This window comes from Brachycentrus maculatus, unplaced genomic scaffold (genome assembly GCF_059751285.1).
Source record: "Brachycentrus maculatus isolate JH-2025_06_01 unplaced genomic scaffold, ASM5975128v1 h1tg000091l, whole genome shotgun sequence".
NCBI classification, from domain to species: Eukaryota; Metazoa; Arthropoda; class Insecta; order Trichoptera; family Brachycentridae; genus Brachycentrus; species Brachycentrus maculatus.
Window position 1 is genome coordinate 1,942,080 of NW_028280845.1, and position 17,156 is coordinate 1,959,235.

General features: G+C 37.4%; 1 protein-coding gene across 1 annotated transcript; it reads left to right on the forward strand.

The window, feature by feature from the left end:
* Window positions 1–1,979: 1,979 nt before the first annotated feature.
* Window positions 1,980–3,437, forward strand: LOC148310600 (uncharacterized). Its single transcript, XM_088258128.1, has 3 exons — window positions 1,980–2,151; window positions 2,310–3,025; window positions 3,210–3,437. Exons 1-3 carry the CDS (start codon window positions 1,980–1,982, stop codon window positions 3,435–3,437), a joined length of 1,116 nt encoding a protein of 371 aa, XP_088114254.1.
* The last annotated feature ends 13,719 nt before the right edge of the window (window positions 3,438–17,156 follow it).

Consider the following 17,156-nt stretch of genomic DNA (forward strand, 5'->3'; position numbering starts at 1 on the left):
ACGCCATTCTATACTAAAAAAATAATAACTCTTCTTTTCAAAACCGTATATTTATTTGGAAGAAAAAATTACATTACGTAAATTAAGCTGCGATTTATCAAATACTGCCTTAAATATCAACAGCTTGTAAAAAATCACCGGTATTTATTTTCACCTCCCTATTAAATAATGATAAATAAAAATACACATGAATGATACAAGCATCGTTTATTTTTATATTATTAAAGTATTGAGTATATAAATAATTTTAATGTTTCATAAAAAAATAAAGCACAAAAAATAGTTTGCGAATAAATGTTTTATTAGGAGATCAAACAGAACAATACAAAAGTAATAAATTACAAATACCTTAAACACTATCTTTATTCCATCTGTAACTTTATACAATATTTAAAAAAAAACAATATCAAATAAAAATTATATTTTTTTTCTCTAAATTCTTGATCAAACAAATGAAAACAGTTTATTGATAACATAAGTGTTTATTTTACACAGTTTAACCACTTGATCCTGGAAAAATGGGCAAAAGCATATACTACATATCGAGATTTAAAAAGCTTAGAAAATACTACCAGCCCTGGTATAAATGTTAAACTATGAAAAAAAAATAGCCTTTAGTGAAAAACCTATCACACGTCTTCAATGTTAGTTTGAAAGAAGGAAATTTTCCATCGATTTACAAGAAAACTTTTATTATCTTTATATACAGTGCCGTGCGCAGAATTTTTATTCAGGGTAGGGAGTAAGGTTGGGTAAGGATAAGGTATAGTAGGCACTGATTGTGTTTTCTTATGAAACGCGAGTAATCTCAAGATTTCCAAAAGCAGTGCCTACCCAGGTAGGCACTGCTTTTGGAAATACTTGCCAAAAGAACGCAACAAAGCTCATCAAAACCAGAGCCGAACAGGCTCTCAATGCTCTAAGCCATTGCGGCAACATAAAAACCGCAATAAAAACAGAGCTCATAGAATGTCTTAACGACATTATTATTGGTAACGCTGCTCAGGAAGCAGAACATAGATGCGAAATACTTGCCACTCAACTGACCTTCAATGAGAAGGCTCTCGAACAGGAGATAAGGCACAGCGCGACACTGGCCGCCCGAATCTCTACAGCTCAAAATGAGGCTCCCTCCGTCTCCGCTCCACGAGCGAGCTACACGAGGATTGCCTCCACTAACGCCGCCTCAACAGCGGTCATACATAGGGACCAACCGGTCACGAAACCTACTACGCGCCACACGGTCGTAGTCCAAGGTAAGAAACTTACTGCCAGTGAGACACTGGAAAAAACTATCAAAAGCACGATCAACGTGGCAGCTCTGGGGATAGGCATCCAATCCCTTAAAAGAGCCCAAAACAATAAAATCGTCATCCAATGCGATGACGAACAACAATGCAAGAAACTCAACGAGGAAATTGCAAAAAGCGACAGCTTAAAAGCGCAAATTGGGACGAAAATAAGGCCCAAAGCCATCCTTAAGGGGATAGACGCTAGTCTATCCAAAGAGCAGATAATCACTGCTCTTTTCAACCAGAACAGCTCATTGAACAACGGAGAAGCATCTTCTCCAAAAGCGACAGTTCTCTTCACGCTGCCCTACAAAAAGGACAGCAATAAAAAATGCGCCATAATTTCGGTGGAGCCGGAATTATGGTCCACGCTCATGGAGCTCAAAAGGGTGAACGTCGGGTTCGAGAGGGCATGGCTGTCATAATACATGGTAGTCATCTCGTGCCAAAAGTGCATGAGCTACGGACACTCCGTGGCTCATTGCAAAAACAAGGAAGTATGCTGGAGGTGCGGTGGTGAACACCGGGCTGCGGCATGCAACAAAACAGGAACAGATATCAAGTGCAACAACTGCACTCTCGTTAATAAGGTCTACAAGACCAAAACGGACACCGGCCACAAGACACTCAGCCCGGAGTGTCCCACTCACCAACGGCAATTGGCCAAGTACAGAAGTATGGTAGACTATGGCCAGTAAAGCCGGAAAACTCATCAAAGTTGCGCAGGCTAACCTCCAGAGATGCGAGGCTGCCACGCTGACTTTTCTCCAACAGGCGGCTCAGCAAAAATACGATATAGCTCTCATCCAGGAACCGTACACGGGGAACACCGGAAAAATCAACAAATCTACATTCAACGGTAAAATCTATCAAAAGACCGATAGAAGTTCCCCGTAAAAGCAGCAATGGTCATCTTCAATACTGAGATATCGCAACACTGTATACTTCTCGACAAGTATAGCGATTACACCAGCATCTTTATCGAGATTAAAACAACAACTCACCATCTCGTTATAGGATCTCAGTGTTTCGCACCGAGTGAAGATGTCCACTCCTGCCTGAATAAAACTAGCTCGCTCATTGATGACAAGAGCGCTAATAGAATCCTCATCGGAGCGGACGTCAATTCCAAAAACGTCTGGTGGGGCAGCAAAAGGTCGGACAGAAGAGGAGACAGAGTCGTCGACTTTCTGTCTCAAAACGGAATGCAAATAATGAATGAGGGCACCGTACCCACATTCGAAACTTTCAGAGGCAACGACCCGTTGACCAGCATCATAGACATCGCGGTATGCTCGGCAAACATGATCGGCCTAGTAGAAAAATGGCGAGTGGACCGCCAACTGGCCGCACTGTCTGACCACAATGCGATCACTTTCTACATCCGATTAGACACCGACTCTAACGCAGATCAAAAAGACGCCTCGACGTTTATATACAAAACCAGCAAGGCAAACTGGAAAAAATTCAAAGAAACGCTAATAAAATATCTAAAAGAGAAACAACTAGACTCAGCTAAAATAGACACTAACACGGAACCGAGCGTTCTAAATAGACAGGTAGGAATCCTAACGGACGCAATATCTGAAGCCTGTCGCTCGTCTATACCAAACATTAAATTAGCCAAACCCAAAATGTGTCCCTGGTGGACGCGAGAACTAACCGACCTTAAAAAAGAGGTCATCAGACTGAAGAGGAAGATGACCAATTCAGCCGCAGGCAGAAGGAACGACGTGACTTTACCTGCTTACCTACAGATTAAACAAGAATATAGACGCCATCTCCAAGGCAAAAACTAAAAGCTGGAAGGATTTTTGCACCGGACAAAACAAAGACACTGTCTGGTCCACGGTGCAAAAAATACTGAGAAACAACCAATCTCGACCTCCAGAAACGCTCAAATTTAACAATAAACAGACAGTTTCAGCGCAGGAGTCGGCAACGAAACTCCTAAAGCACTTCTTCCCGGATGACGATGAGAGCGGAGAAACCACAGAGCAACTGAAGATAAGGAAACTCAGGCTTGAAAACCTATCTACCGAAGATGACAGACCATTCACTTCACCGGAAATCAAAAATATACTAAACAATATAGATTCAGGCAAGGCGCCGGGCCGCGATCACTTCACGGCCGACATATGCTAAAAATCCCTCGGGATCATTCCCGATATTTTCCATAGCATCTTCAATGCGAGTCTGAGACTCGGCTGCTTCCCGGCCCTATGGAAGATAGCTAGAATAAAAATAATACCTAAACCCGGAAAGGAGGATTACGGAAACGTAACTTCCTACCGGCCTATAGGTCTGCTACCCGTCTTTGGAAAAGTCTTAGAAAAACTTTTAATCAAAAGAATCTCATGGAGATTCAATAAACTTGAAAAACTAAATCTTAACCAATACGGATTCACTCAGCAAAAGAGTGCCGAAGACGCCATGGTGAACGCGGTCACTCTCATCAAACAGTCAACAAAAAAGGGAGCACACGTCTGTGTGATATCCCTCGATATCAAAGGAGCCTTTGATAACGCGTGGTGGCCCTACATCTTAAATCAACTAGCTAAACTAGAATGTCCGAAGAACATATACAACGTCTTTCTGTCAGGGGATATGTCTAAGCACATAATGATGGCTATACCTCCCACAGATAAAAAAGAGAAACCCTGTCGAACTTGCAAGGTGTGTGCGAAGCACAAAAAAAGGAGTGAGACCCGGTACATGTGCAAAAATTGCAATGTGGCTCTCCATAAAGGTAAATGTTGGCAATTGTATCACACTAAAACAAACTATTAAAGTGTTCTAAATAAATATATGAAGTTTCAATTGATTTAACCCATTATTTTCATAATTATAACACTTTTAAGGAACCCTTCGAAAAACATGAAATTTCACAAAAATGGGCCAGGCACTGGGGAAGTTTTATGAGTTTTATGCCGGGGCCCATAGAGTTAATTGCTAAGGCTAAGGTTCGAAATTTAAAAGGAGGAAAAAAAGATTCACCATAAAAAATCTAAAATTCTCCCAATGCATAGTAAACAAAGACCTAAACTCCAATTGCTTTAATCGATTTTTTTCTAATGTATATTTTAAACATTCCAAGGGGTGGCGATTGATATATAGCATAAAACGGGTGTTTAAAATATTTCATTGAAATTTTTTTCTTCCTTGAAATGACCCAGTACTTTTCCACTAGTAGGCACCCAAATCAAATATACGGGCATTCTCTTACATTTCAATTTCCAACCAACTTGTTGATTACTACTACAATAAGTCAGCATGGATGGATAGAGACTAAATTGCTACATGATTGATCATTTTATACAGAATATTTGGAATGTAGTCACTTATACAATCCTATAATATACGATTGTATAAGATACTAATCTAATAATAATCTACAAATTTGTAGATTATTCACGTAGAAATAGAGTGTGGTTTATTAGTGCCCTTTTAGAATCGCTAAATTCGCATCGCATCACATCATAGTTTAATTCAGTCCTCTTTAAAATCATTAAATTTATCTTTACAATCGCATGCAGTAGATTTAAATTGAATAAAATTGAAATTATGTTTAAATTTACGTACAAGGCTGAAAAGCAGTCTCACATATATTCACATAGAAAATTTTAAAGTGGATTCTCTTGCATTTTTATTTTATTGACAATCTTGGGATTCACGAATATCGTGGCTCGAGATCTAGGTGTGTCACAACGGAAAGTTTGGTTTGTTGCGCATCTATCAGGCCGACATCCATTCCATTCGCCAGCCTATTCGCTGGAGGAAGGAGATCCTGCAAGGCGGCTCGAATTTTGCCACATCATGCTTAACGCAGACGCGGAAGAAGATTAAAAAAAAATAACATTTTGCAGACTGATGAGTCAAGTTTTGACCGAGATGGCATAACGAATTGCAACAATTTACATTATTGGGGACCAAAAGTCAAAGGAAATACGAAGAAACTGAAGCCAACTGCTTCTCAACGTAGATTTTCTGCGAATGTATGGATGGGTGTTATAAATTTATTCACAAAATATTTATTCATTATTATCTCTCTGAAAAATTACACCATATGCTCAATTTTAACAACATTTTTTTAGCGAGTTATACAATTAAAACAGTTTCGAATTAGTAGATAAATTAAAAGAGATAGAACTTTTAGATAATTGTGAACCTGTTTACAAATGTACCGGTGAACGAATGCAAAAAAAAAGTCAATAACTTACTTAAGGCCTCACCTTTAGATAACATTGTACAGGAGATGCTTAAACTGCTACATGTGTGTACTAACCAAAATTACTCACACTTCAGTAAAAAACATGTCCGATCCAATGGTTTACCCATGGAATCTCCTCTGTCCCCAATTCTTGCTAACATTTTTATAGATAACTTAGAAAATGGAATCTTTCATTCTAAACATCCCCTACTCAAATTTGTCCAAAAATGGTTTAGGTACGTAGATGATATTTTAGTAATTTGGGAAGGAACAACAGGACAACTAGTTTCTTTTCTCAACTTCATTAATATATTTAATGATAAAATACAGTTTATCATAGAAAACAACGGAGGCAAATATAAATTTCTGAAATTTAAGAAAATACGAAGATACTGCTTCCCAATGAAGATTTTATGCTAATGTATGGATGGGTGTTATTAATGACAAATTGGTTAGCCCACATTTTTTACCCTAAATTTTAAAGGGACAAAATTATGACCGAGCTTTAATATATTAAGCATTGTTTGGTATCGAGGTTATTCCTGATCTGGCATTCTATCACAGGAGTTGTTGCAATTCGAGTCATTGCCATTCTAATAAATCTTTGGTTCAAATTTATACACATAATATTTATAATATTAAAAATTCATATAAATTGAAGATTTAAATCTTTGCTTCAACGACCTCTTCCACCATATTCCATAACAATTGTATGTAAGCAAAAGTATGAAAAAGGGGAGTGGTAAATATAATATAATATAATAATAATTTCTTGGTCGATAATCATAAAATATTTTCTCTTTTTGACGCTCCCTACCTCTTCAAATGTATTAGAAATAATTTATTAAATGAAGATTTAAATTACCCCAATGGGCTTTGTGGGATAATTAATTGACTTGAACAGATTTAGAAGGATGTATAGGATAACTGATATACATATTATCCCTAGTAAAGTTTAAAAAACATCATCAGCTATATTAGTCATTTCATTTCATGAGACCTGAATGTTTTACTAAAAGACCTCTAGATACGGCTAGACTTTAGCAATTTTTTATATGCTTTTTATAGTGTTAATAGGTCTTTGAGATCGCTGTGCAATATCGGATAATTTGCCTCATTTGAAATTATGGGACTGGGCAGTTAAAATTTTAAGAACAATGAGGTATGTCCACCAGTCAAACGGATTACCAGTTAATACAAGAGATATAGCTATTAGATACTTCTAAATTAATTTCCTTTGACATTGTAAACCCGTTTACAAATGTACCGGTGAACAAATGAGAAATTGTCAATAACTTACTTACGGCCTCACCTTAAGATATCATATTGTGTGGGAGATGTTTAAACTGCTGGAAGTGTGTACTAACCAAAATTATTTTAATTTAAATAGTAAAATATATATCCGATCCAATGGTTTACCTATGGGATCTCCTCTGTCCCCAATTCTTACTGATATTTTTGTAAATAACTTCTCAGCTCGAGATCTAGGTGTTTCACAATGGAAAGTTTGGTTTGTTGTGCATCTATCAGGCTGACATCCATTCCATTACCAGCCTATGCGGTGGAGGAAGGGGAATTTTGTCACATCATGCTTAACGCCGACGCGGAAGAATACATGTAATATTTATAATATTAAAAATTCATATAAATTGAAAATTATAATTCTTTGCTCTAACGACCTCTTCCACCAGATCCCATAACAATTGTATGTAAGCAAAAGTATGAAAAAGGGGAGTGGTACGTTGGAACATAACGCTACTCTCGTCCTGCGGTCTGGAGTACAGGACACAGAGCGGGCAAGTCAGGGTGTCGCGGCGCTGCTATCGCCGAGAATGTTAGAGTGTATGAAAGGTTATAAAAAATGAAGATTCTTCATCATCGTCTAGCAGAAATCACATCTTGCCCCAACAAATTTATAATGAGAACGAAACTGGGATTTATAAGAAAAAATGCCAAATCGGTCATATCCAATTGCCAAATCATCACTAAAAATGATTTTTTCATGTGATTTGAAAATCCATAATAAGAGCATAGACATTTTTACAACGAGACAATAAAAACAGTTATGAATTAGTAGAAAAATTTAAAGAAATATAGCTTTAAGATACTTAAAAATATATATGTAAACAATGTGTCCCAATACGTCCCGTGGTTCCAACCTTCCCTGCACCGAATTATTATCTCTCTAAAAAATTAAACCATATGCTCAATTTCAACAACATTTTTGCACCGAGTTATACAATAAAGAACAGTTACGAATTAGTACATAAATTGAAAGAGAAAGAACTATTACATATTTTAAAATCAATATATCCTTTGACATTGTTAATTGGTTTACAAATGTGCCGTGAATAAATGTAAAAAAATTGTTCATGACTTACTAAAGGCGTAAAACTTATTGTGTAAAAATATCTTACTACATACTTCACATTTGATGCAGTATATTTTATTTTAGGTGAAGAGCAATCCGTTTTGACAATTATTGGAAAATTGAAAGTTTCAAATCTGACTCCAAGGAAGCAAAAGCTGCATAAAGTGGTAATGAAGGCAACTACGATATGTGCAAAAGAAATCGATAACATTAGAACGTTACAAGGCCGTTCGTAGATATGAAGGGGAGAAAGTATTAATACAATACCTTTCGTGGTTAAATCCGATTGCTTATAGATTTATTAAATGTCAGCTCAAACAATTGCATCGGCAAAAAAAAGGTAGACGATATACCCGTAAGGATAAAGCCCTTGCAATCGTTCTATATAAAGAAGGACTTAAGTGTTATAGGTTACTGGCTAAGCTCTTTGCTTTGCCTTATCCAGTAACTATAAAAAAAAAAAAAAACTTAATTAAGATCAAACCCGGCTTTAATGACAAATTATTTGATCATTTAAAAACAAAAGTAGAGGTAACGACAGATCTGCAAAAATTTGTAATTGTTATATTTGACGAAATGAGTATATGTCCTCATGTAAATTTCAATTCACGAAATGGACATATCGAAGGTGTTCCTTCCAAATTTGTGTATTTTTTATAAGAATTTGTGTATTAAAATTGTATTCATAAATGTATGCGAGAAAAACAAAGAGATGCAGTTCATCTACTTTATTTGTTTAAAATATTGTGCCCACCACATGTAACTCCTTTAAAATCGTATATAAAGGGTGGAGAGCAAATATTTGTGTGCTCAGATAAGATTAAAATTCAAACATATATACGTCGCGCTTGCTCTTTTTCTATTGGCGTCGCTTTGTTTTTCTCGCCCTTATAAGTGTTTTATAATTTTCGATAAATAAATAATCGTCTTCATTTGCGCGTTTCTGTCTTGCTCATCATAAGTGTTCCGGTACCGTTAGACGTAACAGAAGGGTTTGAGGATACGGGTGATATTAGAAGAGCCATTGCCAATCACACTTTAACTATAATGATAAATGGACTTTATACACCCTTCAAGCAACCGCTTTATTTTTCTTTTTTTGAAAGTGGTGCTAAACATGCATATCCAGTTGTGTCACTGCTTCGATCACGTACCTACGTACCCACCAACCCACAGCTATCGTTGTGTCACTGCTTCGATCACGTACCTACGTACCCACAGCTATCATTGTGTCACTGCTTCGATCACGTACCTTTCTTTTTCTTTTTTTGAAAGTGGTGCTAAACATGCATATCTGAGGGGTATTGTGCTAACTTCAATTAAGAAACTTATTTCATGTGGCTTTAAGCCTATAGCCACTGTATGTGATCAGGGTACCACTAATAGCAAAGTTATAAAAAGATAATAATTAGTTATATTTTTTTGAAAGTGGTGCTAAACATGCATATCTGAGGGGTATTGTGCTAACTTCAATTAAGAAACTTATTTCATGTGGCTTTAAGCCTATAGCCACTGTATGTGATCAGGGTACCACTAATAGTAAAGTTATAAAAAGATAATAATTAGTTATAAAAGGCGTGCCTCGGACGCCACCCAGAGTGGCTGAATTGTAAGCCCGCTCCATCAGTTATTTAATTTCAATCGGACATTTGCATCCTAGGTCCGTAAAATTTTGCATACGTATAAATATTGTGTCTAGTGCTAATATGAAAAAGTAAAAATTTAAAAATTCCTTATCGTATTGGTGAAAAGTGAAGGATTATATGTTTTATTCCATAATTCTGAATGAACAAGTTGAGGCGTATGTGTGTTCCTGGAATTCCTTCTAAATCTGAACATCTGGGATACCGTCAGCGAAAGCGGAGATATCACCATATTTGGAAAGGGATGTAAAGTGCAAACCGTGCTAATCTACAATCCCGAACCATGTTGCTAATTAACAGCCGAAGCTACAGTGTGCAAGAAATGGAACGCCGAGAGGGATGGAGACGGGACAAATGTGCCCGGTACGAACCCTCCACACACCCCGCCCCTACCCCGCCGATGACCAAACGTCATAAATTAAAATAAATAAATAAAACAGTGAATAAAAATAAAATTTTATAGTTTCCTGTGAACGTTTTAGGTTAGATCATAAACTTCAGTATATTTAAAGTGTTAAAGTGGATAATTTGAGTTTTGTTTTTTTTGTTAGTGTAACTTCTGATATGATTTTAAACATTATTAGTACATGTAATTTGTATTTTAGTGTATTTATAATTGAGAATGAATTTATAAGTTTAAGTATGTGTAAATGGTATAATAAAAGTTGTGCGAGAGAATGCCGTTACGTAGCAGTGAGGGTCACCACCCACTATGTAGCGTCTCTCGCGGGGGTGCAAAGAGGAGGATGGAATGCCGCATAGGCATGTGGAATATCCGAGGAGGGATGCATAACCATGAAGAGCAAAGCTCTCGACATTGTGTGTGTAAGCGAATGCACGAAAAGGGGAGTGGTACGTTGGAGCACAATGACACGCTTGTTCTGTCGTCTGGAGTACAGAACACAGAGCGGGCGAGTCAGAGCGTCGCGGCGCTACTATCCCCGAGAGTGTATGAAATAATACAAATGTATCAGTGCCAGGCTCATGTGGATCTCCTTCAAGATTAAAGTCACGAGTATCCTTATCGTAATAGGGTGTGCTCCTGTGAACTCATCTTCTGAAGATGTGAAACGAGAGTTCTGGGAGAGTGTAGGAGAAGTGCTGACAAATAGAAGATCGAATGAAAGAGTGATTCTGGCAGGTGATTTTAACGGATGGGTAGGCACTCGGAGGGATGGCTTCGAATCAGCCTTAGGTATGTTTGGTGATAACAGAACGAATGGTTATGGGAATAGTCTGCTTGAGTTGTGTCTGGAATGGAACTTCTTTATTTCGAATACTTTTTTCGATCACAAGGGGGGGATTCATCAGTGTACATGGGAGAGAGGGAACAAAAGGAGGAATAATCGATTATGTTGTTGTTGTCTCGAGATTAAGGAGAAATACAATCTATACGAGAGTATTCAGAGGGGCTGAAATGAAGTCGGACCATTTCCTCGTCGTATCGAGAGTAAACCTGTTCCGCGGATGGCGGTCCAGGGACAAAACTGTTCCGGTTTCATTGAGAGTCAAAGTTAAAAAACTAAACTCGAGATCTAGGTGTTTCACAACGGAATGTATGGTTTGTTGTGCATCTATCAGGCCGACATCCATTCCATTAGCAGCCTATTCGCTGGAGGAAGGAGATCTTAGTTCCCTGTACGATTACCTATTGTAATAGAAGACATTGGACAAAAAAAAGATAAAATTTAAAACAGACGATCTAGGTGTTTCACAACGGAAAGTTTGGTTTGTTGTGCATCTATCAGGCCGACATCCATTCCATTAGCAGCCTATTCGCTGGAGGAAGGAGATCTTAGTTCCCTGTACGATTACCTATTGTAATAGAAGACATTGGACAAAAAAAAGATAAAATTTAAAACGGACGATTTAGGTGTTTCACAACGGAAAGTTTGGTTTGTTGTGCATCTATCAGGCCGACATCCATTCCATTAGCAGCCTATTCGCTGGAGGAAGGAGATCTTAGTTCCCTGTACGATTACCTATTGTAATAGAAGACATTGGACAAAAAAAAGATAAAATTTAAAACGGACGATTTAGGTGTTTCACAACGGAAAGTTTGGTTTGTTGTGCATCTATCAGGCCGACATCCATTCTATTCGCCAGCCTATTCGCTGGAGGAAGGAGATCCTGCAAGGCGGCTCGAATTTTGCCACATCATGCTTAACGCAGACGCGGAAGAAGATTAAAAAAAAATAACATTTTGCAGACTGATGAGACAAGTTTTGACCGAGATGGCATGACGAATTGCAACAATTTACATTATTGGGGACCAAAAGTCAAAGGAAATAAGAAGAAACTGAAGCCAACTGCTTCCCAACGTGGATTTTCTGCGAATGTATGGATGGGTGTTATAAATTTATTCACATAATATTTATTCATTATTATCTCTCTAAAAAATTACACCATATGCTCAATTTTAACAACATTTTTTTAGCGAGTTATACAATTAAAACAGTTTCGAATTAGTAGATAAATTAAAAGAGATAGAACTTTTAGATAATTGTGAACCTGTTTACAAATGTACCGGTGAACGAATGCAAAAAAAAATGTCAATAACTTACTTAAGGCCTCACCTTTAGATAACATTGTACAGGAGATGCTTAAACTGCTAGATGTGTGTACTAACCAAAATTACTCACACTTCAGTAAAAAACATGTCCGATCCAATGGTTTACCCATGGAATCTCCTCTGTCCCCAATTCTTGCTAACATTTTTATAGATAACTTAGAAAATGGAATCTTTCATTCTAAACATCCCCTACTCAAATTTGTCCAAAAATGGTTTAGGTACGTAGATGATATTTTAGTAATTTGGGAAGGAACAACAGGACAACTAGTTTCTTTTCTCAACTTCATTAATATATTTAATGATAAAATACAGTTTATCATAGAAAACAACGGAGGCAAATATAAATTTCTGAAATTTAAGAAAATACGAAGATACTGCTTCCCAATGAAGATTTTATGCTAATGTATGGATGGGTGTTATTAATGACAAATTGGTTAGCCCACATTTTTTACCCTAAATTTTAAAGGGACAAAATTATGACCGAGCTTTTAATGATTAATATATTAAGCATTGTTCGGTATCGAGGTTATTCCTGATCTGGCATTCTATCACAGGAGTTGTTGCAATTCGAGTCATTGCCATTCTAATAAATCTTTGGTTCAAATTTATACACATAATATTTATAATATTAAAAATTCATATAAATTGAAGATTTAAATCTTTGCTTCAACGACCTCTTCCACCATATTCCATAACAATTGTATGTAAGCAAAAGTATGAAAAAGGGGAGTGGTAAATATAATATAATATAATAATAATTTCTTGGTCGATAATCATAAAATATTTTCTCTTTTTGACGCTCCCTACCTCTTGAAATGTATTAGAAATAATTTATTAAATGAATATTTAAGTTACCCCAATGGGCTTTGTGGGATAATTAATTGACTTGAACAGATTTAGAAGGATGTATAGGATAACTGATATACATATTATCCCTAGTAAAGTTTAAAAAACATCATCAGCTATATTAGTCATTTCATTTCATGAGACCTGAATGTTTTACTAAAAGACCTCTAGATACGGCTAGACTTTAGCAATTTTTTATATGCTTTTTGATAGTGTTAATAGGTCTTTGAGATCGCTGTGCAATATTGGATAATTGTCTCGAGATTAAGGAGAAATACAATCGATACGAGAGTATTCAGAGGGGCTGAAATGAAGTCGGACCATTTCCTGGTCGTATCGAGAATAAACCTGTTCCGCGGATGGCGGTTCAGGGACAAAACTGTTCCGGTTTCATTGAGAGTCAAAGTTAAAAAACTACAACTCGAGATCTAGGTGTTTCACAACGGAATGTATGGTTTATTGTGCATCTATCAGGCCAACATCCATTTCATTAGCAGCCTATTCGCTGGAGGAAGGAGATCTTAGTTTTCTGTACGATAACCTATTGTAATAGAAGACATTGGAAAAAAAAGACAAAATTTAAAACAGACGATCTAGGTGTTTCACAACGGAAAGTTTGGTTTGTTGTGCATCTATCAGGCCGACATCCATTCCATTAGCAGCCTATTCCCTGGAGGAAGGAGATCTTAGTTCCCTGTACGATTACCTATTGTAATAGAAGACATTGGACAAAAAAAAGATAAAATAAAATAAAACAACTGAGGTGTAGAGTGTGCAAAGCACACACCAAAATGCAATGTAAAAGGTGCGATGTACGTCTTTGTTTCGCCTCCAGTTGAAATTGCTTTAAAGATTGGCATAACTGAGACTATGTCAGTCTTTAATTAACTATAGAGTAATTATTTATGTAGTAATTTATTCATTATTATTTATTATATACTTAACTTATTTATTATATCTTAGTGGCGATAAATGACACTAGGATGAGGGAAGCTATTCCGGCAAAAATAAAACACGCCGTTACATTGAGATTTCTAGCAACAGGTGACAGCTAAAGGAGCCTATCGTTTAAGGGGCTGTTCCACTAGCCTTATACAGAAAATTCCTCCAATAGTGGCGATAAATGACACTAGGATGAGGGTAGTGCTGCCTAAAATATGACTCACTGAGACATTGAGATTTCTAGTGACAGGGGACAGCTATAGAAACTTACACTATTTGTTCAAAATAGTTTTTTTTTACATGAACGGGGGTAACGTAGTGCGAGATAAAGATGCGCAGGACTGTGACACATTGTGTCGATTCATTAGAAGTTAGAATTAGTCATAAGGAGAAACCTTCAGTGGTCATCCGGAGGAAGATCTCCGAGAATTTATTGAAGCATGTATATTTCACGTCTGTAGGAATTAGTCCCGCGATTAAAATGACACGAGCCATACAGCAGCAAGGAGAAGCGTGGGAGTTTCTCCGGCCCCCTTGGAGCGGATGCTGGGAACGGCAAGATTTTAAAGAGGTGCTTCTACAGCGATAATGTGGAATCGGCGCTCGCCTCCCTAAATGGTACACCTGTATGGTGACCTACAACGAGATAGAAAGTGGTGTAGCTTTCTTAATCAATATTATTTAGTACTAATCTGCATAATTTCTACTGATCCAACATGATATTGGTTACTTCCTTTTTCCTTCTTTTATTGATCAATTTTTGTTCCTCAGAATTGATCTTATTCCAGAGAGGAGGTATAATTGAAAAACAATCCAATCACGGTCTATATAAGACTACACCCAGAGGAAAACACAGGTGAATTCTGCGATGATATTATAGCCCTTATAAGACCACGGTACTTGGAATTACTACAATGTTGCGTAGCGGGGAAATATTCGATGACTTCTCTGAAGGCTCGCGTTTCGAGACTGGGTTTCCCGAAACGACCATAATTCATGAATTTGAGTACCCAAAACGACAAAAACGTAAGATGAGAAAAATATATTTTACTAAACATTATTTTAATTGGACAAATCGTCGCGAGGGTCATCGAGGAAAATTTCCAGCCTGTGGCCATGTCTTAGCGTAAGATAAAAGTTGGACTAGCAACCCAACTCTCTCCTTCCTCCAAGACGTTCTCTTTTATCGCCCTCAGTCCGGGAAGGATCCCTGGACCTCTTAGCGAGAAGTCTGCGGACGTGTTGTTCCGCCAGCTCCCCAGTTTCGATCGGGGAGGCTTAGTTATCAAGTTAATGTTATCAAGTGTTGTACAAAGAGTAAAGTGAAGGCTGGGCGGTGCGTCATTGTGGCTGATTGCCGGCATCACGCGGAACGTCAGGAGGACGCTCCGCCGCGCATCACGTGGGTAACTTGGGCGCGTCATCCGATATGCGGATTACGCCCAACGCCTCGACGTGATTGCTGCTCGACACTCTTGCTGGCCACTTTATCAGCACAAGTGGTGTCACACCGCCCGTTCTTTTCCGAATCAGAACAAGTTGAAGCAAGTTAAAATTGTTTTCATGACAGATAATTCTACTTTGATTTGTTTAAGTTGAAGTTGTTTGTTTAAGTTAAAATGGGATGCGTCAATCTGAACCACAGAGCGGGCGACGTATGCAGTCCTCAATGTGAAATATTTACTGAATTATTCAATAAGACCAGAGAAATACGCTTTAGAAGCATCACTATGAGCCTACCCTAAAAGGAGATTGCAATCACATAGGTTAGTGATGGATTTTTCATTATTTTTTGTGGTCGAAAATTCTGTTCCGTAATAATAAAATTCATTTTATCAAACATTATTTTCATTGGACAAATCATCGCGAGGGTCGGCCTGAAGCTTGAAGCCTCGGTCAGCTTCAGGTACCGCCTTTTGTTTAGGAGCACGCACGAGATGGAGCCACTGCTTCTGAATTAGTTTTTTTCTAAAAAATAAGATGGAGAAAATTCAGAACGTAACTTCATTAGTAAAAAAATCACACCATATCTTAATATGCCTTAGTGTCTGGATTTTTTGAGTTGACAACAATAAGCGAGGTAACAAAACTTGTTAATGCTTTGACGTTATTATGACAGTAAAATGCTTAAAACTTTGGGAGATGTGTATGGAGGATAGCAAATCTAGGATTGTTTACACAGTAGAGAACCTTCTACAGATTAAGAATTACACCGCACGTAATACAGTTTATAGAAATAGAATTCCTAAACACAATTTAAATTCCAATAATCTCTATCAGGAAAGATACTTCCGGAAAAAAGATACAGAGTTTGTCGCGGAGGGAGGAAGTATAAAGGTCTACCGGAAATCTTAAGATACTGTAGGCATTAAAAGGCAAGGAAATGCAAACCCAGATAGGCATGTTGGTATAGCATACCAGTCTGGATTGGTACATGGAACGCTCGCTCAATCAATAATAAAATCGATAACATCTGTGATATAGAAGAGAACTTTAAAATAAAGTTCTGGCAATAACTGAAACGTGGCATGAAGATAACAATTCTGTCGCCATTAAACAGCTTCGTAGCGGAGGTTTTAATGTTATTGAGCGGGCGCGAAGGTCCGAAGTGTGTAAAAAACGTGACGACCTTTCGTGGACAAATCATGGCGGATTAGCTATACTTACATTGGTCTCTCAGATCACAAACTAGTGCATGGCGAACTCAATATTGGCAAACCAACTCCTATCTACGGATCCTTCACATCACGGTCGTGGAGGAAACTAGATATTAATAAATTTTAGACCGATATCTTGAACTCCAATTTTAATCTAAACCACGGAGCGGGCGACGTATGCTGTCCTCAGTGTGGCCTATTCACCCAACTGTACAATAAGACCAGCGAGATACGCTTCAGAAACTTTACAAAGAGCCTGCCCCGAGAGGAGATTATCGTGAACACAAAATATGGGGGGGCAATCTCGTGATACCCCAACCTTCGTAGGTTGGTGATGGATTTTTCCATTATTTTGTTGATAAAATCGCAACAAATTATTGTCAATATTTATTTTACAATCTATATATAAAAAGTAATTTGATCTGTGAATCATCAGTTAATACAGAGTAAATGGCAAAATAATGTCAAGATGACGTCTCTTACGAAGAGTAGTATTAAAGATATATACTAATTTTTGTATATATTTTTAATACTACTCTTATATTAATTTTACTCTACTAATATATTAATTTTTGTGCGCTCCCGATGGTGTTTTACTTTCTAACATAGATGTAAAACTTTTA

Excerpts from the sequence above, each read along its gene's own strand:
- LOC148310600 (XM_088258128.1), top strand. The coding sequence starts at position 1,980 with ATGGCCAGTAAAGCCGGAAAACTCATCAAAGTTGCGCAGGCTAACCTC. Across the intron at positions 2,152-2,309 it reads CAACAAATCTACATTCAACG|GATCTCAGTGTTTCGCACCG; the intron begins GTAAAATCTATC and ends ATCTCGTTATAG. Across the intron at positions 3,026-3,209 it reads CCGCAGGCAGAAGGAACGAC|ACAGTTTCAGCGCAGGAGTC; the intron begins GTGACTTTACCT and ends AACAATAAACAG.